Raw genomic sequence first — 27,310 nt, 5'->3', positions numbered from 1 at the left:
CAAAACATTAATTTCAGTACATGGGGAGGGAAAGGTCTTTCTTCACAGGGCTTCAATGGATGTAAAATGTGAATGAAGGACACTGCTGGAAAGAGAAATCACATGATAAGAACAAACATGAAGGTTGTACTTTAACAGTGTATGCCTGTTTGATACCATCCAAATGCATTCATATTCGACAGAAGCTAGTGTCAAATCATGTCATGTGGCAGGAACATTTACTAATTACATCCTGGCTATACTTTACTATTTGAGGATATAAAATACTATTTGGAGTTTTGCTTGCTTTGAGTCAGCACACAGATACCTTACAAACGATGCGCTCCATCAAACATCCCCAAAGACCCAATCACAGATGTAGCATTAGGCTTTAGACGGATATGTCTGATCAGCTCTTAACAGTGCTGCAAGGCAAAAACACAATTTCATACTGTTTTACTTTGTTTGTATGTGGCGGGCCCTGCCACCTTTCTAGCTTCAAACAGTGTTCTGTGGAGCTTGTTTTCCTCTGAGAACGGCTTGTTTATTAAGTTATGAAATCAAATAATATTTCTGAGTTTGTTTTATTGCCTCATTAATACTGTAAATATTAAAATATAGAGTTTGAATTTCTTCTCCGAAACGACATAGTGCCACTTTATGACATAAATGCACTTGGTGTACTTGTATGCAAGAACTATCAAAGCATATTTTGAAGAATCAAGCCATATACCAGTAGTTAATGCGAATGGTGTTATTGTGATCAATGGGCAAACAGTCTGATGACTGATATGTCTGTATCTTTTGATATTCCACAATACAGGCCTCTTAATCAAGATTCATAACAATATAAATGTATTTGACAAAGTTATTTGTAAGAATAGAATAAATGTCTCATAGATTGGAGCTGGCTGAATAAAATATCTACACCAGGGCTGCGCAAAGTGAGGCCCAGAAGCCAAACTGGGTGCCTCTCAACCTTTATTCCATTTTGGCATGGTGGCCACTTGTGGTACTGCAGCTAGAAAATTGCTGTGCAACCCACAAAGCATCTTCATAGACCAGCATTATAAAAGAGACATTTGTAAAACTGTTTATAGGACGTTAAGAACTGCAAACCAAGTCATTTACGACTCTTTCTATTATACATTTTTCATTCATGTAGGTTTTATATTTGTAAACTGCATAACTGGGAAGTAAACACAGAGGCCGTACAACTATTTTTGTGTATGCACTCGGTGAGCAATTCTTATTGATTTGAATGGCCGCCATCATTCCATCTGGTATCTAATTCTTCTATATACATCTATGGCCATGACCTAATTTGCTAACGGTAGCTAGCTATAGCCAAGGATTGCTAGGCACCAAGGAAATTACATGAAAATCTAGTCACAGCCCAATTCATTCCTTTTACAGCTGTTCAGTGGCATTTTGAGGCCAAAATGACTCGACTTCCCGGCTATAAAATTACCCGAATCTTTCCCGTTGTGTGGCCCATACAGCCTGCGCACCAGAGACCTCCACCGACCGAGCCGGCTAACTTCTGTTTTAGCGCCTGGCTAACTTGAATAGAGAAAACATATTTAATTGTGTGGCTCGCCTAAACGTTCCCTAACCCTAACCCTAACCGAATGGCTCAGACTGTGACAGTGAAACGAGTCATTTCGTGGAGGTTGTGACGCTCAAAACAACGTATCCACCGTTTCACAGACCCTTCTTTCACAATGTTGAGCTAATTAGCTAATGATGGCTAGCCACAACCAAGGATAGTTAGTTAACAGCAGCAGTTTAACGGTTACTCCGTCGGTATGCTGCTCCTGATCTTTTGGATTTACCTTTCAATTTCTGGAATATTTTACAAATTACTTCGTCGATTATGACCAAAAGAAATACAGTTTTGGCACCAAACTGAAAATTCAATTAAGGTCAAACAAGTCCAGGTCAATCCATGTAGTAAGCTTCAGTACTGGACAATGTGTTGTACTACAACAGAAGGTGGTAAGGTTTGAGATCGTGGTGGCAGATTATGTGTTTTTTGTGGTTTCACAGGCACAAAGCCAGCGAACATTCTCCACCCACAGTTACGTGTCTTGTAAAAAATGCATGTCGATCAGCCATTAAACCCATCCTAACATAATCTTTCACAGATTATGGTTGCACACGCAGGACACACATACTTTCCTCGGGTCCTCCTCCTCCTCCTCCTCCTCCTCCTCCTCGTCCTCCACTTCCTCCAGACCTTCTCATTGGCCGGGCGGTGACGGAGGAGGAGGAGAGACTGGCGGACGGGCACGAATTCCTCAGCGCTCCTCAGATTTCTTGCGATCGCGGACCTCCTGCTCGCCTCCGTCCTGACAAACACCCAGACCAGCAGCTCCCGTCCTCCCAGCTCACTGTCCAGCTCTCCTTCCGCCAAAATGGTAACGTTGAACCCCTGAAAGTAGCTTTTTTTTTCCGTTTCAAGTTTTGTCCTGCTTGATGCTGGACGCGTTGAACTCTCACCATCATCATGTCTCTTCGCTAAACCTTACTTTTTGTTTTCTCCTCTTCTGTTTGTCCGCGTCCAGATGTTGTCTAGAAGTGTCGCCGCGCTGCTTCTGCTGGCCGCGGCTGTCTGCAACGCTCAGGTAAGTTTTGGAGCTCCGAAGCTGAAATCGTTGTCTTTTTTTCCTTTTTTTTTTTTGGAAGGTTTTCGTTTTTTGTCATGTTTGAACAGAATTCTTCTTCGTGGTTGTGTGTGTGTGCGAGCTGTGCGCCTGGAGTGACAGGAACACAGCAGCTTTGTTCACAGATGAGGGAGAAAAACATCTGGACAGGGTTGCGAGTCAGTCTGTCAGTGCTGTGCTGAAAAGCCCAAACATTCATAGCTGTGCTGAGCATACAGCCTGTTACAGTGTTTGTTTTCTTAAGAAGAGCCAATTATGCCTTTTTATTGTTGGCACTCTGCGTAATTATGAGCTTCATTGTTGAGACAATCCGGCTCCCAGTTGGACTAAATTGCCAGTGAGGCAGTTTCTGTCTTCAGGGACATTCATAATCCTTTAGAAAAGATTGCACGTAGGATGCAGGTTGATGTGTTTTATTGTAGGCACACACTTCCAATTTTCATCCTGTTGGACCACACACACACACACACACACACACACACACACACAGAGAGAAATGCTCCTCCTGGTCTTTATTCTGTGCAGCAGCGAGGACCAGAGTGGCACAAGAGTGACAGGCAGCTGTGAAAAGAAAAGAAGGGAGGGCAAGTGTTTGTCTCACGAAGCCCCGCTCGGTTTGTCTGATGACCCCTCATCATCAATCCCGCGGGATGCTTCGGGTGCCACCGTTTGCTGCTCTAATGGCGTACAAACACCGTTGTTTGGGTGGTCAGTGAGGGGAGCATGTGTGTTTGTCTGTGTGCTCGGGGGGCTGTGAGAATGCTCACCTTATGGGTCTCGCACCGCGGTGCTAAGTAGTCCAACCTCTGAGCAAACACGGAGATAATGTGCTGTTAGATTGGCCGGCCTGGTGGCACAGGGGGGGACGACCACCCTCAGTCTTCTCTTCTAACTCTGGGTGAGGAAGTTGTGAAACTAGTCCTTTGAAAGGGACAGTTCACCCCAAAATGATAAAATACATGTGTCTCCTCTCACCTGTAGTGCTGTTCATCCATCCAGATTGTTTTGGTGTGAGTTGCAGCGTTTTGGAAGTGTCCGCCCTTCTCTCTAATATAATGGAAACAGGCAGAAAAATTGTTTAAAAACTCAAAAGCAATGGGCTACTAGGACAGTCCACAGACTTTGTTGTGAGCGTTTTTTTAATGCAGGGACTATTTTCTTTTTTACAAAACTGCGTGGATGAGAAGATCACATCCATCTACTCATGGACGAGAGATTTAGTGCCGGGTGCTGACATTAGTTACATCCTTTTTGGCTGAGCTGTAATGTTAGCTAGCCTCTCGTCCATGAGTGGATGCACGCTTTCTTCTGCGCAGTGATACAGTTCAGTAGAGAGAAAGTAGTTCCTATGAGACTGTTCACAACAAGGTGTGTAGATTATCTTGAGTAACCAGGTCATGATTTCTGTAAAGAGATAATGCTGTGAGCACTACAAGCTGAGTGCCATGTCGTTCAGTTACATTAAAGATGAGGCAAACATCTCTACAGCATGACCAAAACAATCTGCCCTTCATTCTCAGACTTTGGTACCACTGGTGGTTTGTCAGCTTCCTGTGGTGTTACATGGAGGAATCCCACATATGCTTTTTGAAAATGAAATAAGTTCATTTAAAAACACTTAACAGAATTTCAAATTAATGTAATCTAATATAAGTTATGTCTGTCCTGTAGTGTTTTTGTTCAAGCCTGCTACGGACTCACAGTCATGCTTGTCACACGGACATACGTCATCCGTGATTAGCTTGGAGCTAAACTCACACCTAAACTGTGATAGCAAGATTATAAGCGGGGCGCGTAACAGGAGGGGTTCAAAAACACTGCAAACGTGGCTCCAAATGTGAACTGTCAGGAAGTAGAAGTGCGGAGCAGGACGGGAATATTTCGAACAGCCATGTTGAAGCTGAAGTCAAAGGCGGAGTGTATTGAGCACGAGTGCAGTGATCACAGCAGCTGCTAACGTTGGCAGCAAACAGCACAAAACAGTGAGATGAATAAAGTCAGGCTACCATCATGTCTGTGGTACTTGGAGAGCCTAATATCCTTGGAGTCGATACAGCCTGAAGAAAAGATTGAGACAAACTGATCTAGACAGATAAACAGCACCACAGTTACAAGGCTAAATATTTTCTTTTCATTTTGGAGTGGACTGTCCCTTTAAAAAACTAGAAACACACACACACACACACACACACACACACACACACACACACCAGGTGTTGGTTGATGACCTTGCGCTCTCACCGGACACAGCTGTTGAACACCTGGCTTTGTGTTGACTCCTCTGTTGACCTGCAGAACAGTTGCAGGCTGAAGTAATGGCTGCGGCCTAATTAGAGGATAGATTCTTTCAAACAGTGCGGCAAATACAAAACACAAGATAAACCCACGTCTCTTCTGCCTGGTCTATCTTTATAGCTTCACGCAGATGGCCATTATCGCCTCAACTGCCACAACATTACTCACTTAGGCCCCCTCCCCGCTGACCTTGCTCGGCTGTCCCCTACCTCAGCCCTCTGGCTGGAAAATGTGCCATTGTGTGTGCCTTTATTAGATTCATGGCCATTATTTTGGAGGTATGGCATGGTGGAGACAGAGCACACAGCAGAGTCTGTTGCGTGTACCCACCGAGTTAATGGGGAGGCATTAGAAAGACATCTATTCTCCAAAGGTAATTGCCCTGATAATATATGGCCAGTTGACTGGCCGTGGGAAGGGCCTGATCCGGCATTCCAGTGTGCCGTCTGAAGGAGGTCAACAGGTTGGAGCGAAGCTATCGCAGGAGAGGATCTGATCAGCCTCGAGGGTGTGTGTTTAGATTTTCAGGAAAAGAGCAGCTGAGGCAAATTAAACGCAGGACTCTTTGTGTGTGTGAACTGATGTGTTTATTTTCTGGCATGAGTGTGTGGTAGTAAAGCCTGGACACTAAGTCCTGATTTATGACAAAGGACGGTGCCCGTGTGCCTCCCGAGGTGAGAAATGGCTGCGTTTGGAGACAAGCCTGGTGTGGCTGCAGGGTGGCCGGGGTCGGGACTCTGCTGGAAACGAGATAAGCATCTTGTGAGTAAAATGTTGGAGCCTCAACTCAAACGCACAGGGGGCTCGGTATGCAAAGGAGGTCGAGTTTCAGGCGTAGTGAAAGTCATAAGAGTTTGCGGCCTCAGGGGACATGTTCGCACACTCATGCATATGAACACACAGAGAGAGAGCGAGAGAGAGAGAGAGAGGGAGGGGATGTTTATGTTTCTGTTTATATGGCATCCGGTGTTATTGTGTTATCCTGCAAGATTTCATGGCGTCAGGGTGGAATGACACAGTGGTTAATTTGGTTATCTGCGCCTGCTCTGGATCTTGAAAAATGCAGAAGTCACGAGGAAGTCCAACAAGGCAACCAGAGGAGCCAGTCCAAGAGTTGAGAGGTTGAAGAAGAAGAAGAAGAAGAAGAAGAAGAAGAAGAAGAAGAAGAAGAAGAAGAAGATGGTCCCCCTGATGCCCTGCATCTGGAGCAGGCTCTGATTGAGCCTCTCAGGCACCCTGCCAATGTTGCCATGTTGATGCCTGTTCTCTCTCATCCAAGGTGGGCTAAAAATATCTGCCCAGGTGTAGGGAACATGAGCATGAGGGGACGCTGTGTCCTCTGCCTGTATCAGCCTGCTCTAATTACTGTGGCCCGACATCCAGTCATGGACACTGCACGGGGATTGTGGAAGGACGGCGAGATAGAGTGATGTAAAACAGAAAGGAGACGGAGCCACAGTCATGCAATTATAGCAGGGGGAGATTGTGGGTGAGGTAAGACTTGGCGGTGTAGTGAGGGGGTTGAGAGGAAGAAACAGGGGGGGGTGTGTGTGTGTGTGCCGTGTTTCATGTCCCTGCAGTGTGTTCTATTCACTCTTGGCTTGGCTTAAAAGGAGTCCTCATTTAGCTTACCAGCTGTATCTTATCATTACCGGCGCTGTGCACTCAAAGGCGCTGCACACATGAATTAACATGGGCGCACAAAGACAAAGAGCAGCACGACTCAAAGGGCTTGCGAGCAAGAGATAATGAATATGTAAAACACTGACTTACTCATGCATGCTAAAAGTTAAAGGTACGTATAGGTGGCGAGGCGCAATTAAGTTCACCCGGGGAACAGACTCGGTGATGCCAACAATTTCCCCTTTTGTTTTATGCTTTATAGCTCGCAGTCAAGAGCGCTGAATAAACATCATTGGCCCGACATGTTAAAAAGAAGTGTTTGAATTTCAAAGTCACTTTCAAGGAAGTTAATTTACAAAAAACAACCTAACATGACCGGTTTAATTTCCATCAAAGACGGTCCTGTGCACCTTGAGATCAGGCCTCGTTTTTGAATCACAGTGTGCTGTCAGATGAGTGATTAACTGGCTGCCATTGTTCTCTCCAGGTGCGATAGTTGAATTCTTTCACCATTAACCAGAAACTGCTGCAGCCTAAAAGTGGCTCAATTACTCAGTTTTAACTCTCAAGCGGTTGATTGAACCGATTGAATGGGCTTGTGATGTGTTAAAAGCCGAACAAAAGGCTGTCATTGAAAAATGAAATCCGTAGGTCTTCAATAGATGTAGTGGGGAAAGTAGAAAGCAGCATGAAGTACAGTACTTGTGTTATGTCACCAATAAACTGATTAAATGTAGGTTTTGGGGCCCATGTTCTGGTATTCTCTGACATTTTATTGAACTATCATAGGTCCAGTGTGTAGGATTCACTGATTTGCAGAAATGCAATATCATATAATCAAAGGCAAGGAATCTTTCTCTCTTTCTTTCTGTCTTTATAAACATGCTCAAAAAGTCATGAAACTTTACTCAAAATTGAAATGTGGTGGAACTTTTCACAACAGGCGTGGCCACATTGCGCACTGAAGCCCCCTAAAATGCAGCCCCTACTTTCACCTACAGGTATGAAATTCCGTGCACATGTGAATCGCACCCAAAAGGCAGTCGACCATTTTGAATTTAGCTCCCAGGCTCCTCCTACAGCTTTAATGGACTTCAAATTTTCAGTCATAGTTACGTTAGTGTATAATTACTAAGATGAAGGCCAGTGACACAGCCGTTACTTTTTTAAGTCGTTTACTTCCTTCTCTCGTTCAAACTTTTAAACGAAGAGATGCTTGAATGGAGACAGATGCAAAAGTATTCAGGCGCTAACGTCTTTAACTCTGTCAAGGGTGGGGAGAAAATAAGCGTGTCCACCCGCGTATGATGTTTCTGTCACTGCTGATTGGAGCTGGATTCGATAAAGACGCGTGACTACGGCGGAGTCATTCACGGACAAATCAAACACTGGCTCTCGAGAGGAACTTTCACAACAGCAATAGATGCCACTGCATCCTACATACTGAAACCTTAATTGAGGAAATAAGCCAGAGATTGATCAATAAAGAAAATAATCACATGTTGCAGCCCTGCGCTTCAATTCTAAGGACCAGTACTGGGTTCTTTGTGTATTCCCTGAATACATTTTTCACATGTGTCACAGGTGAACAGCACACCCTTTTATGTGCGGCATGGACCGATCCTTGTCCAAAACCTGTGTCTTGCGCACATGACTTGAAACAGAGACATGCAGGGCAACGGGTTTGTGGATCAACAGAGGTCCGACTGCTGTCGAGGAAAACATCCTTCGACACAGATCCTCTGGGAGGCACAAATCTGCTCACCACATTTATTAAACATGCTTTCATCGTCAAACTATTTCATTCATTCTGTTTCCGTCTTGACCTTTGAGAACAGTATATGTAACACAATTGTCTGAGCTCAAACATAAACTCACTGGCCTTTCTGAGCGTGCTCCTGCGTAGCATCGTCTTCTTTTTAGCAAAGGGAGCTGGATCAGGTGAGGTTATGTTTTTGTTTTATGTCACTGCCTCAGTGTGCGTCGAGGGGGGTGAAAAAGTGTAAAAGATGAAAAGAAAAACCCGAACATCCTCGACCCAAATACAAAGCAGAGGAAGAAAAAAGACGATTGGACAGTTGCGATCAACAGTTATGATCAACAGAAACAGAATGAGCATTTTCATTATGGATGAATCTGCAGAATAGTTTTTTGATTAAGCAATTCATCTTTCTCTCTGTAAATGTGAAAGGAAATTGTTTTAAAAAAATGACCATTATCTGCCAGAGCCTAAGGCTGCATCTTCAAATAGCTCATCAAGAGCAACAAATCTCCTTGCTTGAAAATCTGGAATGAGGAAAATGATTGCTTGAAATACAATCATGAAATTAGTTGAACCTGAAATTGCAGGTTTTTTTTTTAATGAACCTCGAGGGAAAATAAGATACAGAGGTGCGTAGTTAGGGCTTATCAGACCTGGTCTGTGTCCCAGATTAAGTTGTAGGGGTCTCCGTCTAACATGGTAGAGGCTGAGGTCTGTCCTGCAATTTGTAAATGAGCCTTTTTTCCTTCTACAAGCGTGTTCCAGTCATTAGCCCCAATACTGGCCTCAAAGAGGGAGCAGAGAACAGGGCAAGGAATCTACTCACTCCCCTGGCTGGAGCCTAACATGGGCCCTCCCTCCCTTCCTCTTTTCCTTTCTCCCTCCCTCCCTCCCTCCTTCCTTTCCTGGCAATGGAAAAAAATGCCCCAGAACAGACGAGGGGTGGGAGGGAAAGGGGAGGAAGGTGGCAAAGTGGACAGAGCGAAAAAAAAAAGAGAGCAAAGGGTCTGAGGAAAATTATTGGATCAAGAATGAGAGAAAGACGGACATTAATGTTGTAAGAGATGACAGAATCTGTGCTTTTTACAGAAAAAGATGACAGGAGAGACGCGGGGAGTAGAGGACGGGATAAAAAGTGGGATACTTATGTTTGGTGGAGGGGACAGGGGACACTTTTGTCTCGGTGCGTCGACTGGGTGCACAAGGGAGAGGAGGGTGGTGCTGTGTTTATAGGATTTTATGTTCTCCGGTGACGTTTTAACTGCTAGCAGATGTGGCTCTGCCCAGACCGTGACTTATTTCCTGCCTTTCTTTAGCCTCTCGCTCTCTTTCTCTCTCTTAACTTTCTCTGTTTTTTCCTCTCCTCCTTCCTTTCGTTCAGGCTCTTTCTGTCTATCCGTCTGCCTTTTGTTTCTCCCCTCTTCCTCGCGCTTCTTCCAGGGGGTTGTTGTTACATTTCAGCTCTTGAACAACGGGGCCTGGTGGGTGTAAAATAAGTGGCTTCAGACCGGGGTGACATCATCCCGTCCGTTGGTGCATTCCTTTCACACTGAATAAGAAACGAGAGCAGAGTGGGGAATAACAGGCAGATCCGATTAAGCTGGTCCTTAGCGAGGGTCCCTTTTAGTCTCTGCAGGTTTTGAATCTCAGACCTGGCCCCTCGGAGAGCGTTTGAGACCACCCGCAGAGCTCTTATCTTTATAACACGCTCGAATTAGTCCTACTTTGGCCTCGTTATTGCGAGGACACATCCTGCCAGTTCCACTATCAACTCATTCTCATATCAGTCCATGAACTAACCAGGCGTCTCAGCTCACAGGAAGCATGTCATTTTAGTGATTTGATGTGTGTTTTTCTCAGTGGAGACTTGACGGTGTGTCTGTTCTCGAGAGGCGGGAAGAAATGAGACTGAACCTGATTTCATATGTATGAAGATACAGCTGAGTAGATCCAGAGAGAAGAAAAAGAATGGAGACACTTTAATTATTGAGGGCAAAATTCTACAGGCCTCTGTGACGGTTCAAAGCTGGAGCCCATGATGGTCTGTTATGTTTCTCCCCCGTGAAATAAATTCCTTAAAGGAGGAAACTGGTTCACAGTTAGCGTTCAGTGTGCGGCGTAAGAGTGGTTCTTCTTTGGCTGTGCTCCACTTCTCCTCGGGTTAGGCCTGGTTCGAGGGGAAAGAGACGCGGGAGGGAGGTCTTTGTGGACAGAAGGAGACGAGCCGTTCAGTTCAAGTCCTCCCTGTCCTCTTTCGATCCTGGCAGCGAGCCCGCATTTCATGAAAGCTGATGGGCTTTGGACAATCCAGAGCTGGAGAGACAACACAGAGGGAAAGAGGGGACACCCCGGAGAGGGGGGAGAGCAGGGGCACCTCTCTGACCTAAATACTGAGGAGATTTTGGCTCAAGACAAACTCTGTCGGACCCCAGCTGAGGCACAACACAGCTCAGGAATGTAAACCCCCCCCCCCCCCGCCTCCTGACTCTGGCTCCTGTCTACATCCCTCACCTTCACCTCTTTTCCTTCTCTGTGATTTTTACCTCTTTAGAAACAGGCTTGAAAAAGCAGGGTTGCATTATGAGGTTGATGAGGGTGAAGTTGCCTTGCTGTGCGCACATTTGTCCGTCCATCTGGCAGTCTGAGATTCTCTGCAGAGAAGAACATGGTGGTAGGGAGTGGGGTAGCAGTAGGTAAGAAACCAGTATTGGTGTCCTGCTTTTAGTAACATGACGTTCCTAACACGTAACTCCTTTAAAATAACTGTTACTGTGTGTTTTTACATGTACAGCATGCAAAAACTGAACACGACTCGCAAGAATTCCTCAGACATTTGGGAAACATGTTCGTGAGCGATCTAACCGAGAGTTAGGAGAGGAAACTGGCCGCTTTAGTGTCTGCACGCTAAAGAGGAAGCTACAGGCCGGGGAGTTTAGCTTAAAGTAAAAGACTTGTCTTGTCTTTTCTTTTCTTTGACTTTTCTTAAACCTTCAACTTGTCCTTTTTGGTACAGGGCCAGAGTTTTTCCTGTCTTTATGCAAAGCTAAACTAACTGCCAGCCGTAGCTTTAGATTTACCATACAAACACAAGAGTGGGATTGATCTTCCTCTCACTCTCTGCAAGAAAGGAAATACGTCTGTCCTCTAAACATGCCCAACTGTTCCTTTTAATGCCTTCACACGTACATCATGTCCCAGTAGTCGAAAGACAACCATATGTAAACATTTTTATTATTAAAATTCTGTTTTTAGGTGTTGCTGGTTATAAAAGGTGGCTAAAATAGTCTCTAAATGGAGACAGATTGATGCCTTCAGGACACAGCTGGGAGCTGTAATGCCTGCCTCGACTTCACTGCCTCGTCAGTTCATGTCAGCGTCATTGTTAACGCTCCCTAATGTGTTCTGAAATATAATTTCTTTGATGAATAACTATGATTTTTTGGGGGGTGGTGTGTGTGCGGGTGGGAGGGGTGCCAAATAAGACAGCAGTTTTTGATTCTCGTACTCCATTACCCTTTTTGTTTTCCTCGATTAGATAGTCATCATTTTTCCAGCAAATTAAAACAAGATTAACTGCATCCATTCAGATTGTTGTTTTTAACCATTTTTTTTTTCTTTGTTTTGTTACAGTTTGTGCTGTGACAAACATATTTGAGGGAAGATTGGGTCTGAGAATGAAACCATGCCTTTTTTTTATTATTATTATTTAACGGGTGGCATGAATACATTTATACTGGTGACCAGACGGAGCAGAAACATCATTACTTGTAGCCTTCGGAGATAATTTAGATTTGATATTTCAAGTTGTCAAACAGCATAACATTTTTCTCGGAAAAACATTCACCAGACTTGCTGTACCTCGGGGCAAAGAGGGAAATCACACTGAGGTGGCCGTTTACAGGATAAAACGGGCGACATCCTATAAATCCAACATCAAATCCTGACATCCTTATTGAGCTTGTACTGATGTAACACGTGCTGACTGCACCATGAAGCACAACCTCTACAATGGGCATAGCACTGAATCTCTCAAGAAAAAGCTCAATACGAGAAGGATTTAATGCCGGCTTATCCTAACAGGCTGCATTAAATGGAGCTCTGCGTGCCCGATAAACAAATCGTGCTGACTCCGCTGATATCGTTGTGCAAATCATTAACGGAAAGGTTAAATTCAGCAATTAACACGTACGTTTTTTTTCAAGTAACCTCCATTATGCTGTTTGTCGCTGTGGGCATATCCAGGACAGGGTGTTTACAGCCCCCAAATCAATGTTTTCTATGCTAATGAGGGGGCAGGGTGCATTGTGGGAATTGGATTCGCGGTGGCTGTAAAGTGACACCCGCAGGAGAGAAGCATTGATTGGCCTCCTAGATCAATGGAGCATCGCCGAGATGTACACACAAACACACGCATATACACACACATTCAAACACACCTATGCGTCAAGACACGCAGCCGGAGCCGGATAGGATCCATTACTCATACCACTGTGCGTATCGACAGATTCAGAAAGACATGCAACGACACGGCCTTAATGTGTCTTTCATGTGTTAGTGGGTGCAGATTCAGCCGTGTTGCTGTCGTAACCGCCTGCGCCCTCGACGGCGGCGGAAGTTGAAAGAGACTTTTTTCATATGTGAAGCGAGAATACATTGCCCTTTCTGCTTCTCTCTGCCTCAGCATGGAGCCATTCAACACGTAGCAGGGGAGAAATTGACTTCACAACACCGCACCTCGTCTTTTACCTTCACCATCTACCTGTTTTTTAAGACTCTCTTGCACAGCTTCCTCCTCTCATCCTCCGTCTTCCATCAAACTCCGCATAGCTGGTCTCGGCTCACTGGCACGTCTCTCACAGCCCGTAAAAGGGCATGGCACTGGGAATAAGACAAAAGACAGAGAGAATTACAGCCGTGCAGAAATTAAAGTACACCAGACTTGGAAGATGAGAACTACGCTCTGAGGGCTTTAAGAAATATCAGTTAAATGTCTTAATCTCCTGAAAAACCTTCATATGATTTAACCTCCTGACAAAAAGACTGAGATGGGGCAAGAAATGGTAGAGCAAAGAGGGCTGGAGTCGAGGAAAAATGAACTGCGAGTGGTGTATACAACCATGTTTTATGCTTGAGGCAGTGCTGTATGACGGGGCTCTGTTTAGTCAGTTGTGATTCACCAGTCACTTATCAGCGCTCTGGCTCCTGTGATTGTTTTTGATCGGGGGGGAAGGAAAATGAGGCAGCGTTTGTCTGCTGCGATGAAAAATTGATATCGTTTAAGTAGGACACCCACAGTGGGCGTGTTTGTATTTGTTTGTGCCGAGTCCATTTGTACATTTAATGTCTGCGCTCATGGTGATTTGGTTAATGAGTGTGTTTACATGCACTCAAGTGTGCCAGTCAGAATCCTGACTGTGTGGTTTTTTTTTGCATGTTAACATCATGGCATGAAACCGGTTTGAGATGAGAGGCTCAATACCAGTAATGACTGTATAGTATTTATGAAGTTCACTTAGCTTAGCATTTAGACTAAAAGCGGGAAAAAGCTTTTTCGAAAACAAATTACCATTTTTGATGAAGTTCGACATTGCTGAGAGGTCCCCGGGCGACCAGCAGACACTCCAGGAAGTAGTCACATAACCTTTTGTTAAACTGCAAATTGGGGTTTTTGGACCTTTCTCAATAGAATACATGAACAAACCAGTTACGTGATGTAGCCAACTACAGTTGAGGCTAACAAGGAAATTAGCGTTGCCCTGGTTCCTTGGACTAAGGGATTTTCCTATTGGATTTTTGATTATTGCAGAAAATAAGCTCTGTGGTGAACACAAGTTTATGATATTTACATGCTTTTAATCCTGAGATGAACACCATTTTCATGATTTTTGAAGCGTAAATGAAATCAGCAGAAGTAAAAGCTAACATCACCACCAGGTGTGATAGAGGAATTTGTAACAAAAGTCCACCTGTGGAGACGGACTAGTGAGCAGACGAGTTTCGTGTTTGCCGTGATGATGTTTAACGTGTATTTTACGAACAGAAAGCAAGATGTTTAGCTTGCCTGAACTGCAAACCTTATTTCAGGCAGTTAAAAAAAAACACACACAAAGAGCCCATTGTCAAGGGAGCCGGAAATGCACAAGTGCTGACTGATTTACAGGTTTTAGGACTCGATCCTGCAACACTCTAATGTAAACAATGCTGCAGGAGTTCTGGCCTGTTGCGTGGCGGGTGCGGAGCGAAACGAATGAACTATCTTTATCACGATGGTGCAAATGGAGAAATTCATTGGCTATTTCACGTCTGGCTCTACATTTCACAGTTTAGATCGTGGTCTTGAGATCCTGATATCATTTTCGACCAGACCGCCAACCACTGCTTACTAGCCAACATATACGTCTGCAGGAGTAGCAAAGAATGAATAGCTAATGTCTGCAAATATGTCAGCTTTGCCACATGATCGGTGAAGCTCTAGGAATAAGAGGAAAGAGTGTAAAGGTAGATAACCACAAACCTGGGTATAGCTGGATTTAAATGTATACAGGAGGATTAATGAAACAGATTTCTCTTGGTTCCATACAAACACCAAAATCTGAATTAAGATCAAAAAAAGGTTAAAACTCAAAACCAGAACTTGAGCATAAATACAAATGTCCGATTGTGCGTGTAATTGTGTATGCCCACTCCACGAAGGCTACACGCAGACATGATTTATGACCACATCAAGGCAGCCTCGCTTCCCCCGTGTGTTGAAGGTTGTTTGGGTGACATTACAGTGGCTTTGTCCGTTGTTTTTTTTGTTTGTTTTTTTTTCCTCTGTGTCAATCATAAAATCTGAACAACAAGCTCTGCTGTGATCTCATTATGGGGCTTGGTTCCACTTGCCTCCCTTGATTGACACTTCTGTGATCTTGCCACAACAGGAGCCTGTACATGCTCTCACCATAGCAACAATCCACTTGAATCAGCCGGAAAAAAAAAAAAAAAACGAGCCCTGTGCCTCTGTGTTCATTAGCTAAATGTCAGGAATCCTCTGCTGGTTGTGCTCCGAGAGAAGAGGTGGACAGGCAGAGCTCTATGTTTATACCAGTTTCATTTAAGCAGCCCATCCATTATTCATGTTCTCATTGAAGGTTTCTACAGGTTTCAACAGGCTCCCAGCGCAACTGTGTCTAAAAAAAAACGAATTGTCCAACATGCTCCAAGCCACGGGGATCGCTTTGAAGATTTTGCCGTGACCTCAACTTTGGAGTGCAAGTGTGTATGTGTATGTGTGTGTGTTTTCAATCATGCATAGAAATGAACCAAAAACCCGACGATCCCTCTCCTCGCACCTCTTTGAGGTTAAAAGCTACACCACTGCGACCGCGCGCATGTGACTGCCCGCCTCCCAGCATCCATCTTGTTATATTCTATGATTAGTTAGCTTATAAGAGTTTCGGTCGCGAGAATCCTGCTTCATTTTAACCTACATACCAGAACCTGCGCTCACAAACACACGCGCAGGGGGCTTGGGAGCCAGCTCACGTGCACTCGTTCGCAGAAGGCCAACTTTCTGTCTCGCTCTTACAGGAAACAGCAGCTTAAAGGGGGAGGAGGGAGGGGGGCGTCTGGAGAGGCAGGGAGGAGAAAAGATTTCTCAGAGCATGGGAATGGGCCCAAAGGAAAACACAGCTCAGACTCCAGATGTGGAAACACCCTGTATACACACACACACACACACAGACACACAGATAGGGAATGGAGGAGGTAATGAGGGTCATAAAGCAGCTCTTGGAGCTCCGCTTGGCATCCTGTGATTGGCTGGTTTGTAGCTCCAGTGAACTCATCCTTTTTCTTTTTTCTTTTCCTGCCGGCAGTCTCCTTTACCAAACAAACAAGAGATGAAGACACAAAGGCCTAAAAGTGTCAACAAGAGAAAATTAGACTGACTGAAACCGCGAGAAAAGAAACTTGAACTGACACAGAAACGATAGAAAACATGTGATTTTAATGAAGGGGTTTTTTGAGCTTACAGTTTGGTTGGCATCCAGCAACGTCTTATCCTGCTCGCCTGTTCGGTTCTGACTTCATCCTTTGTTCCCTCAGCACTCACACGCACACATGACGCCGTTGTAAACACCATAGCTGTTGTAATCTGCAGCACCGCCTTGTTTAATGGACGTTGGAGGCATTAGCTTCACCATTTACATTCCTCTCTAAGTGGAGTGTGGTCAGCTGTCACTTCTTGAGCTGAGTATGGCCATCGTTGGCATGGCAACCGCTAGCAAACGTAAGCGTGTCTGCAGGGACCTCAGTTGAAGTGTGGACACAAACACACATGAAATAGGTGTGTTGGAGAGCGGGGATTTAGAAGCACGCGTGTCTGATTTGGTCATTTCTAACAACATAAATGTTGAAAACTGCATCTTGATCCAGATCTGAAAAGGAAACACACAGTGATCCTGCTGATCTAGAGGTTGAATAGCTTTAGGAGAATGTCAGAGTCACGCCCAGGCGTTCAGGGACTTTTCAGGAGGATGAAATGTGAAAAATGATGGGTCAGAATTGTGACCGCAAAGTTGTTTATCATGTTGGTGAGGTAGCGCCACCTAGAGGGTTCATCAACAGACCCTGCAGGATGGCTCAGAGCGAAATTGAAATCTGGTGCATTCATGAAGTGATTTATGTTAAACAGGCCACGCTTACAGCTGTATTCTGACCTATCTAAATAAGATTAAAGGTTCACTTTGTAGTTCTTTGGGAAGAAGAGAAAGATCTTGATTGACTGATTTGTATGTCTAAAAAAACTAAACAAACTCTTTTTGTTTTCATGAATCAATAATAAAACAACAACAACAACAAAAAAAGACCTTAAGGGACAACACAATTTCAGACTGTTTTCTTTGTTTACATGTGGCGGACCCTGCCACCTTTCTAGCTTCAAACAGTGTTCTGGGGACCTGATTTTCCCCTGAGAACAGCTTGTTTATTCAGTCATGGAAAAATATAAATATTTCTGAGTTTGCGTTGTTACCTCATTGAAATTGTAAATGTTACATATAAATTTGAATTTTTTTATTCAAATATTACATAGTGGTGGTGGAAAGGGCGATGACTGAAAAGTAATTTTGTGTTTCACAGTTCAGGAGCTCGAAGAGAAAACAACTTCAAATGGAAACACAAACTAGGCCAGTCATTAATCCTTTGCCCTTGGCCCAACTTTCAACTAAATTCCTTTGAAATCTGTGAAGAGGTTTTTGAGATAAATTGCGTTACCAACGAACAAAGGTGCGTAACCAGGCTGGCTTTGTTTGGATGTCATCCAGGGAGAGGGTTTCATAGTGAAGCGGAAGCCGTCTCTCAGGGTTTTTTTTTTTTAAAGACAGTGTGATTAAAACGTGGTTTAGTGTGAATGTAGAATCCCACAGAGAATTTGGTTTTGGCATGTGCTTTAAAATGTTGTTTAACGCCTTCGCAGCGCAGTCAAGCAGGCCTGTCGATTAGGTTACAGCGCCGCCATGTGTGTGAAACCTGTAGAGCCCCAGAGCGAACCAAAGTGCCAACAACGCGTCTCCTTTCTTTCAGGAGCAGCAGAGCAAGAGCAAAGTGTGCGCCAACGTGTTCTGTGGGGCCGGCAGAGAGTGCGCCGTGAACGAGAAGGGGGAGCCCAGCTGTCTGTGTATAGAGGTGAGTCTCGGCTCCGCGGGGACGAAAGAAGAAGTAGGAATGTGAAGGGAAAAAAAAAGGGCTTCTGTGTAGAAATCCGCCCCCTGGTTTTAACCTCATAGTCATTCTTTTTTCCTCCTCTCTTTTCAGAGCTGTAAGCCCCACAAGAGGTCAGTGTGTGGCAGCAACGGGAAGACCTACAGGAACCACTGTGAGCTCCACAGGGATGCCTGTCTGACCGGCCTCAAGATCCAGGTGGCCCACGATGGACACTGCCAGGGTACGAGCCGCAGCAACACGGGATGTCACAATCTGACCACGGGGTCCATTTCTGGCTGTTTTGGTGCCTTACTCAGTAGATGGAGTTTTCACTGAAACGCAGATGTTAAAATTGAACTTTCTACCTGGATATTTTTAACATGTTTACACTGATATCCCAGCTAAGTTGAAGGCTTGCGAAACTCTCCGCGGTAACTGTGTCTCTGAAAAACGTTGGCAGGATGAGGTAGAGGTTAAAAAATAGCCTTCACCCTTGTTATGCCACCGCTGTCTGATTGCGGTTCCTTACTGAATCTGTGTGATTCAGTGCCGCAGCGACGCAGACACAACCGACAACAGCATTTTATCAGCATTTATTTTTTCTCTCCTGATACTGATTCCGATACCTTAGCTCGGGGTGTCTGCCAATATTGAGCCTGATCCAAAACCAGTGCTCTCTTTTTCTTTAAAGAAAATAGATTATATTAGCTAACTGCATAGAACTCAATGAAATCATTATTTGTGTCAAGTCATATGAGAGTGTGGCTCTAACACTGATTTGAGCCTGAATTGATGTAATTGAACGTGAAAAACAATGAAATTGACCAAGAACTGTATTGTAGATTTGGTCAGCATGATAATGTCAGAACTGACACTGATACCACTCTGGTTTGAGTTTGGCAGTGATGGAATGTAACAAAGTACATTTGCTCAAGTTCTGTACAGAAATTTACTCAAATATTTACATTTTCTTCAATCTACAAATGCTGCAACAGAGTCAGAGTAGAGCATCTAACCGCTAACTAATTATTTTTAGCTTTACTCAAGATAGCTTTTAGTTGGGAGGAGTGGACGCTCAAATATTATCGACTCTGCTTACTTGGTTATTTCAGCATTGGTCAAGTATTGACTGTACTGTAAGCTATTGAGTTTATTATGCCAACATGACTTTCTACTGACCCTCCGTCGTATTTTATCAGACCACAATTTGTTAAGTTTAAGATCGAGCATCCCTAAATTAAAATTTGGAGGTGCAACATAGAGGGTCACAAAGCATCATCTGGCTCGCCCGACTGGTGTCACTTAGTTCAAATGCTGATAATCCTCTCATATATTTAGTTGAGCTGATTAGCACGTGATCTCTGAGCTAGCCCATGGAGCTGATACACGAGGTGACAGGGTTGATGGCCTTGACTTATCTATTAATGCATCTAATATAAGCACCTTATCTAGAGTGAACTTTCACTGCTCACACTCGATGATGTCGCGCTCTTTGTGTCCCCACTCGGCTGGACATTGATCCGAGCTGTGGCAGGAAAGGTAGACACAGAACGTGGTTATATCACACCTTCTTCTTGACAGACCTTTGCCCAAGTGTTGAGTGACAACCAGGTTCATTTCCATCAATCTCAATCAAGTCAATGCTGTGCAATTGATTTTTCTTTGTTTTTTGCCTCAAATGTTCCAAATCTTTCTCTCTTCTTTATTCACCTTTAGAGAAGAAATCAGAGCAGGCTGCTGCCAGCCCAGGTGAGTTTGTGCCGTGTTTGTGTGTAAAACTGTGTGTTAAACTGTATTTATGTATTTATTTTATACAGACTTAAAATGTTCGTAATTTTACTGCCATAAGAAAAAACTCCATGAAAATTTTAAAGTGTCATTGACAACATTCAGCCACTAAATGGGGCTTCCAATCTCCCCTCTACCGTTGCATTCATGTCACAACACCGCTGTTGTTGTTATCATCTGTCCCCTCAAGTGGTTGCCAGTTTGTGGAACTAGCTGCGAACGCTTGTTGACATTGTTATGGCCAGGTTAGGGCAACTACCAAGACTCTTGATGCTCACTAAACACACATACCACGTGATACCAATTGTGTTTTACTATTGGCTCACAAAACCTGTTAGAACAATGATTGATTCCCATTTAAGATAATATTTTTAAGGAAACGTGATTTTTCCACATAAAAATGTTACCAATATGACTTGAAATCATTTAAATTCAGCGCTATTTTGTTAATTAGTCCATGGTTCACACAGATGGGTTATGTTTTGGGACTGAGATTTGGCTCGTATGACTGTATTTTATGGTCAATGGAAGGGGCATAATGCACATGGTAATACTGACTTATGCATTCACAAAAGGACAGGGATCAGTTGTAAAATAGCTTCCAAGAGACAGGTTATTAATTAATGCTGTTGTCCCTTGGAAATGTTCCCACCCCTGCAGTGGTGTGCTACGCTGCTGACCGCAACGAGCTGAGGAGTCGTGTGATCCAGTGGCTGCAGACTGAGGTCATCCCCGACGGCTGGTTTGTCAAAGGATCCAACTTCTCTGACATCCTGCACAAGTACTTCAAGGTGGGCTTCTTTCCTTTAAAGACACAATGGTTGAATTGTTTCTCTACTAATGCACGCTATCACTCCAACACCGCTCTCTGTACAGAATAGCCCGGTTTATTTATCTGTGCAGGCCTCCTCTAACCACCCTGATCCTTAAGCCGCCTCAGACCATGCCTAATTATTCATGTGACAGATCTTTCAAGCGTGTCAGCTGATGGTTATAATTCAGTTTAATGAGGATCTCCGGACCCCTCCCTTGAGCAGTATTTACTTCTGTGGACTTGCCCTGCACATACTTTATTTATCCTCCCATGAATGTTTTCAGTTCAACTGTCTTCCACAAACACTCCGTTCATTTAATAGCTCTTTAGTCATCTGAAAAGTCCACCACCATTACCGCCATGATTACAGCCAGTACTTGATGTGCTCGTGTCAAATGGAAATCACTTATTGACAGACTCAGAGAGGTTTTTGTCATGGCAACCAGTGCTGTCTTGGTAATGTCTGTGGTTGTGGCTGCAAAATTCACTGTCAGCCCAGACCAACCAGATCAAAAACATAATAATACATTTATTAATTTATTTTATATAGCGCTTTTCAGGTACACAAAGCCACTTTGTAAAAGGTCAGTTTTGGTCAGTGTTTTGAAAGTATTGAGTTCTGTACAGTCCCGGATGTGTTTGGGGACGGTGTTCCAGAGGGAGGGGGCAGCAACTGAGAAGGCTCTGTCGCCCCAGGTTCGGTGCTTGGTTCTGTGATTGGTTCCGCTGATTTCTTTCAGAATAATGTTTTCACTAATTGATTGTTGTCCCTGTTCCCACAGTCGTATGACAACGGTGACTCTCAGCTGGACTCCTCAGAGCTGCTTAAATTCATCCAGCAGAATGAGTCGGTTGTGGAGCTGCAGTCCTACGCAGACCAGGAGAGCAACAAACTGCTCAGGTCGGTTTATTAGTTTATTATATCGAAGACAATCCCAATTAATCAACTGCATCAACAACAGTAAAAAAGGGCAGCTTTAGCCAACATGGCTAATATCCTGCTGTAGTCCCCGGCCAGATGACAATAGGCACCCTAAAAAACAAAACAAAAAAAAACAAAACAAAAAAACAGAAACAATATATTACAGCACACTGATTAAAAAGACAGCATTAGGACAGCTAGGAGACAAGATAAAGGTGTGTTCTTGGTTTTGTATGTAGTAGTAGTAGTAGTTTGTAGTAGTCTGGGTTCTATTTTATTTTGTCACCTTCCAAACTCTGTAGTCTTCTATTTGCTTCTGTAGCAATGCTTTCACATACAGATCCGTATCTGTGTGCCGCTGTGCTAATTTAAGGTACACGGAAAAGTCATCGAACCTTATCTAGCCAGTGCAAACTTTTCTGAAGGCTTCCAGTGGGACCCTGCACTGACATGACCAACTGTGCTCTATGGAATTACACCCTCTAAACTAATTATCATTGCGGCTCTGTGCTTTTTTTTCCTCTGTTGACTGCATAGAGCAACAAATATTTATTCTGTGTTTGCATGTATGTTTGTGCTTCCCAGGAGCCTGTGTGTCGATGCCCTCATCGAGCTCTCTGATGAGAACGCCGACTGGAAGCTGAGCTTTGATGAGTTCCTCAACTGCCTGAAGCCCGGCTTCAATCCACCAGAGAAGAGTGAGCTTAAAGGAGTAGTTTGTATATGTCATGTGACACTGATAGTAAGCGGGTGCATTGAAATGAGCTTAGTCTGACAGTCTTCTGAAGTAGTCTTCACACAGCAAACTGTGGAAATGAGCTTTGGTTTGCTGCTCTGCTCTGTTTTTTTTTGTGATAGTCAACTCAGTCTGCTCAGTCATCTGGCATTGATACATAACTGGGATAAAGTTCACAGAAGCAGAGAGAAAAAATAACATTCACTCTGGAGCACTGAACCCTGCCTTTACCAGACTCAAGGATACACACACACACACACACACACACACACACACACACACACACACAGGAATTGTGTGTTTGTTTATTTACACAAATAAACAAAGCTTGCCCAGTGTGTGATTTATCACGTACAGAGTCCTTTGCTCATGGAAATCACGACTTTCAAGCGTGGACATTTCAAGAGAACGATAGACATCTTGAAAGTTATTAAAAAATGTCTCAAATGTATTTACTTATTTTAATGTCTAACACACATGCTCCACAAGTTCTGCACGGCGTGGGTGTTGGCAAATTTTGCTGACTTTGCATCAGAGAGCTGTAACAAGCCGAAGGCATGTGATTTTAAAAGTTGAGATACTGGATGAATCATGTGGCATTTTGAAATGCTGACATGAATTGATTACAGTGCAATGCTGCTTCTATTATCGTTCTGCTGCGGTATATTATCTGCGCTCTTGGCTGAAAAAGTTTGTCATGCGTATTTTCTGCAGAATGTGCCTTGGAGGATGAGACATATGAGGATGGAGCAGAGACCCAGGTCGAGTGTAACCGCTGTGTGTGTGCATGTGGCAACTGGGTGTGCACTGCAATGACCTGCACTGGTAAGTTCAAGTCGCGGAGATGAGCTATATGATATTTATTCTGTTTTTTTTAATGATTTTAATTAGCTCACAAATGCCTTGTGAACATTTCGGACTATTATGTTACCTGTCCAGATAAAACAGCAGCTGTGGATGAGTCAACAGACGCCGGGGCAGAGATGACTGAGGAGGAGTGGAACCTCCGTGTGGCTGAGCTCAACAAGCACCAGGTCTGACTTTGCAATCTGAGAAACCCCTGTAAACAACAGAAAAATGTAATGAAATGACTCATATCAAGACGTGGGCAAAGTGTTTGTCAAAGCTCCATGTTACCCACGCCTCACCACTTCCACTTGGTTACAGGGCCATGAACTTTCACTGACATGAACCGTAACCCAAGTGCTTGCTCTCAGATTCCTATACAATATAACGTTGATTACTCACAGTGTGTTCCTGAGCATTTGGAATCAAACTGCTCAGCCAGCACAAAACAATTCACAGAGGAATTGGTAGGTGTACATTTTTATGTGACTGTGTACCAACCCTACACAGCTCAGCGAGCCAGCCAGCGAATCAGCAGTTTTATGACGCCTGGCTCGAAAAGTGGACCAGTAAATCAAAAGCTGTGAAATAAAGAAATGTTTTCTAAATTAGATCGATAAAACTATGAAATGGGCACGGGTATAAAGCAGAGGGGCAGATGGCAGAGAAAAAAAAGAGCTAAATGATCTCCAACATTTTACTTTTTATTAGAAGCTGTTGAAGGGTAGGGGTGCCATTATGATTTTCTGTGGAAGATAATTATAAAAAGTTATATAGTGACTGTAGTCATTCCTAAGAGTGATTATCAACCAGCCTGCTATACACTGCTGGAATTAAGAAAGCCAGCATTATCTAACTGTGTTAAAGAGGAACACCAATTTTGCACAAAATCTGTTTACAGGTCTCCTGCATATGTGAAAAAAAAGTTAAAAAAAACTTTGTATTCCCTACTTCCAGTTTAAATGTGTCAAGGTGTATCTGCTCGGGAAAACATGGACGCTGCACATGGATAATTTGAATAGCAAGTCTGTGAATTTTACAATCAACACAGCAGCTGATTTAACAGATTAGGGCACTTAAAAAGTGACAGGAGGATCGGTCCAGTTTGGATCGTTGTTTCATTGCACTTTTCCATTTTTTCCGAGTTCCCTGTACAATGGATTGCATTAGACAAAAATGTCTAAAAAAGGGTTAGTTGTTTCTGTCAGTTCACTGAGGACATAATGGAATGATTGCTGTGTGTGTGTGTGTGAGTGTGTGTGTGTGTGTGTGTGTGTGTGTGTGTGTGAGAGAGAGAGAGAGAGAGAGAGAGCGTGAGGCTCACAAGGTAGAACGAGAGCTCTGGCTTGAGGCCACGGCTGAGTCAGCAAGGTCATGTACTCCAGAAGGGCAGCTTGTAATGCCACTGTAAACAAATGTGGTTGTGTGGGTACAAGTTTGGTGTGACCAGCTGAACACTCTTTTTAGTCATGAGGGCCTTACTTGAAAATACAGCGTTGAAGTAAGGCCCTCAGTGATATGCGTGCTTCCAAAAATGTTACAAATTGTCAATATATTGTGGCAATATAAAACAGCAGCTCCCATGATCCCATGCTAAGTCTTTGTTGTCAGAGACACCCCCAGGGGCAGAAATGACTGCGGGTGTCACAATTCTCCAAATACATGATTTGATTCGATTTTCGATTTCAAGCTCATGATTATATTTCAATATTAAATTCAAACATTTTTTTCCAGGACTGACAGCTATGTCATACCAAGTCTTGATATGTAAACATTAACAGCTCATTGGTTTTATGCCCTGATATCACTGTGATTTATACTTTCATAGTCTTCTTTGAAAACATACATATACTACGTGGTATTAATTGTGAAATATCACATTTATATATGTATGTATTATTTATATTTATGTATTTAAATATATGAATAATTTGTTTAAACTGTCAAAATATTTCACCAGTCAATAGGTTACAAAATGTTAAACATAAAAAAAAGGCTCACTAGGTGGCCGACTGATATAATGGTTACTGATATATTTGTTGCCGGATATGCACTGATATGAAGAATCTTGCCGAAATAGATGATTGAGTCATTTATATTTTTAAATTCCCCTTAAATGTTCTGTTTCAGTACACTGGTGTCAAGCTCTGATTGTGACACCCATAGAAATTACATACTGTGCTTTTAAGAAGGAAACATTAGCGTATGGATGCTTATTTTTCTGTTTTTCCTTTGTGTAAATACAGGAAACAGTTGAGAAGATGAAGAGCAGCACAAAGGAGGCCTAAATAAGGACGCAATGACGGAGAGGATGCACGTCATCACCCTTCCTCCATACTTGATTTACCTTGCGGCCATGTGTTGTTGATGTTAAACTGACTTTTTCATGTTTCTCTGCTATGTTAATTATTATCCTTTTTTTGTTTGTTTGTTTTGTTTTTTTACATTGTTTAAGTGTCTGTGTTGATGTTTGTTAGGTTCAGGGGCAATCGAAGAGTATCATAGGATTCCCTCATGTTCAGTACTGTCATATTTGATTGTATTATTGCGCCTCTACACTAGTCCTGGGGCTATTTTTACTACAATTCTTATATTTTTACAGTTACAATGAGAAAAAAAACCTGTCAAGTTGTCACTGTTTTTGATTATGGAAGTCATTGTTTGAGATGGGTGAAGTTAGGAGCTCAGAGACTCCAGCTGTTGAGATGATGGAGGCGTGTGAGTACAGAGAAAGCTGACCACTCGACACCAGGTGCTGCATGTTTCTCCACATCGTCATTGGTTTTTATGGTCAGGATGTTGGTTAGAGAAGCTGGGACAAGAGCACAAAGCTACAGTGATTTTGTTGCCATGTAGAACTAGTAGAGCTGCCACAGTAGGCCACTACTTGACTGATGCACTTCTCTTTATTTTTCCCTCGCTTTCTTCGGCTTTAGTTTATCACAAGCCTGAAATTTGTTTATATCTTACCGCTGAAGTAATCATTGTGCTGCAAAAACGTTTGCTTCTATGTACAGTATGTTATTGGCTTGAGTTGGAATTTAATCTTGTTCCCATGTTATGCTCAGGCAAGTCTCTCTGGTGCTTTTTTAATTTCTTCGTCTTACATATCTGAGATGAAGACGTAATGGCTCCATCTTCTCTAACCCTGGTGAGACCTGATCTGAATATAGCATGGTGGATACTGAAACCAAAGTCTTGATGTTTCAATGATGTGCAAAATCCTCCAGGTAAAACATTACTCTGGACCCAGCAACAACACTATACCTGTGCTTTCAAAATCACTCTAACAGAAGGACTAGCCTCACTGTCAGCTAAAGTAGCTTAGACGCATCAATAACTGGGTGCATTTAAACTGAGTGTGCGTGTGTATGCGTGATTTTGTGTGTGTGTGTGCGCGCTATGAAAGTGTGATGCTGAGAGTAGTTTTGTTCATTTAATGTGTATTTGTTAAAATCCTGTATCTAGATTGGGAGCTTTGACAATATAAAATCAGTGCCTTAGACCTGCAAAAACTAAAGGTCTCTACCTTTGCCTGCTATTATGCCACACGGCATGGGACGAGTGAGTGTGCTTTGCTGAAGTTTAGCAGTGAACCAGTGCTTTGTGACTCTATCCCTGATACATGTCTGTGTGAAAGTTGCATTACTAGTTCAAGCAAAATCTTTATACTCCACTAAAGGTGCAGAGACTGTAAGGTATGTATGCCAATAAAGCCCATACACCACAACACAGATTTGTCACTTTGTATGTGTGTGTGTGTGTGTGCTTGTATCTGCCAAACTTCAATTTCAAATATTGTGAGTCAAAGAAAGGTGAAGTTTCCATTAGAGATTAATATAAATAACTGTCTGACCTAGAAAGTATTACATTAAGTTGATCCAACAAATACAAAGCATGGGGGACCCATTGATTCACTGTTAGACTCTCTCATGTGGCTGCCAGTCGGCTGGGGGGATATAGACATAAAATAATGGTGCAATATTTTTAGGCTATATGACAATACATGATATACATCTTGATATACTTCATAAAAGCTAGGACTGGGTGACAAAATCCAATATCATGATATTTTTGATGAAATACCTTGATATTGATATTGCAACAACATTGTAGGGGTGGGTATTCTGTCCTGCTCAAAATTCAGTTATGAAAGAAACTGAACCTTTAAATGTCTTTTTTTTTTTTATGT

General features: G+C 43.2%; 1 protein-coding gene across 1 annotated transcript; it reads left to right on the top strand.

The window, feature by feature from the left end:
- The first annotated feature begins 2,238 nt into the window (after positions 1-2,238).
- Positions 2,239-26,850, top strand: LOC115587964 (follistatin-related protein 1). Its single transcript, XM_030428149.1, has 11 exons — positions 2,239-2,399; positions 2,547-2,606; positions 17,893-17,994; positions 18,124-18,253; positions 19,729-19,761; positions 20,461-20,591; positions 21,397-21,515; positions 22,122-22,234; positions 22,987-23,097; positions 23,212-23,306; positions 25,365-26,850. The coding sequence occupies exons 1-11, from the start codon at positions 2,397-2,399 to the stop codon at positions 25,404-25,406; spliced, it is 939 nt and encodes a 312-aa protein (XP_030284009.1). The 5' UTR covers positions 2,239-2,396; the 3' UTR covers positions 25,407-26,850.
- The last annotated feature ends 460 nt before the right edge of the window (positions 26,851-27,310 follow it).

The sequence above is a fragment of the Sparus aurata genome, chromosome 9 (assembly GCF_900880675.1).
Source record: "Sparus aurata chromosome 9, fSpaAur1.1, whole genome shotgun sequence".
NCBI lineage: Eukaryota > Metazoa > Chordata > Actinopteri > Spariformes > Sparidae > Sparus > Sparus aurata.
Note: the sequence above shows the minus strand (reverse complement) of the source record. Positions and strands in the feature narration are given on the sequence as shown.

Coding starts and splice junctions, on each gene's coding strand:
- LOC115587964 (XM_030428149.1), top strand. Junction 23,098..23,211: donor CACTGCAATGACCTGCACTG/GTAAGTTCAAGT, acceptor TTACCTGTCCAG/ATAAAACAGCAGCTGTGGAT. Junction 23,307..25,364: donor CTGAGCTCAACAAGCACCAG/GTCTGACTTTGC, acceptor GTGTAAATACAG/GAAACAGTTGAGAAGATGAA.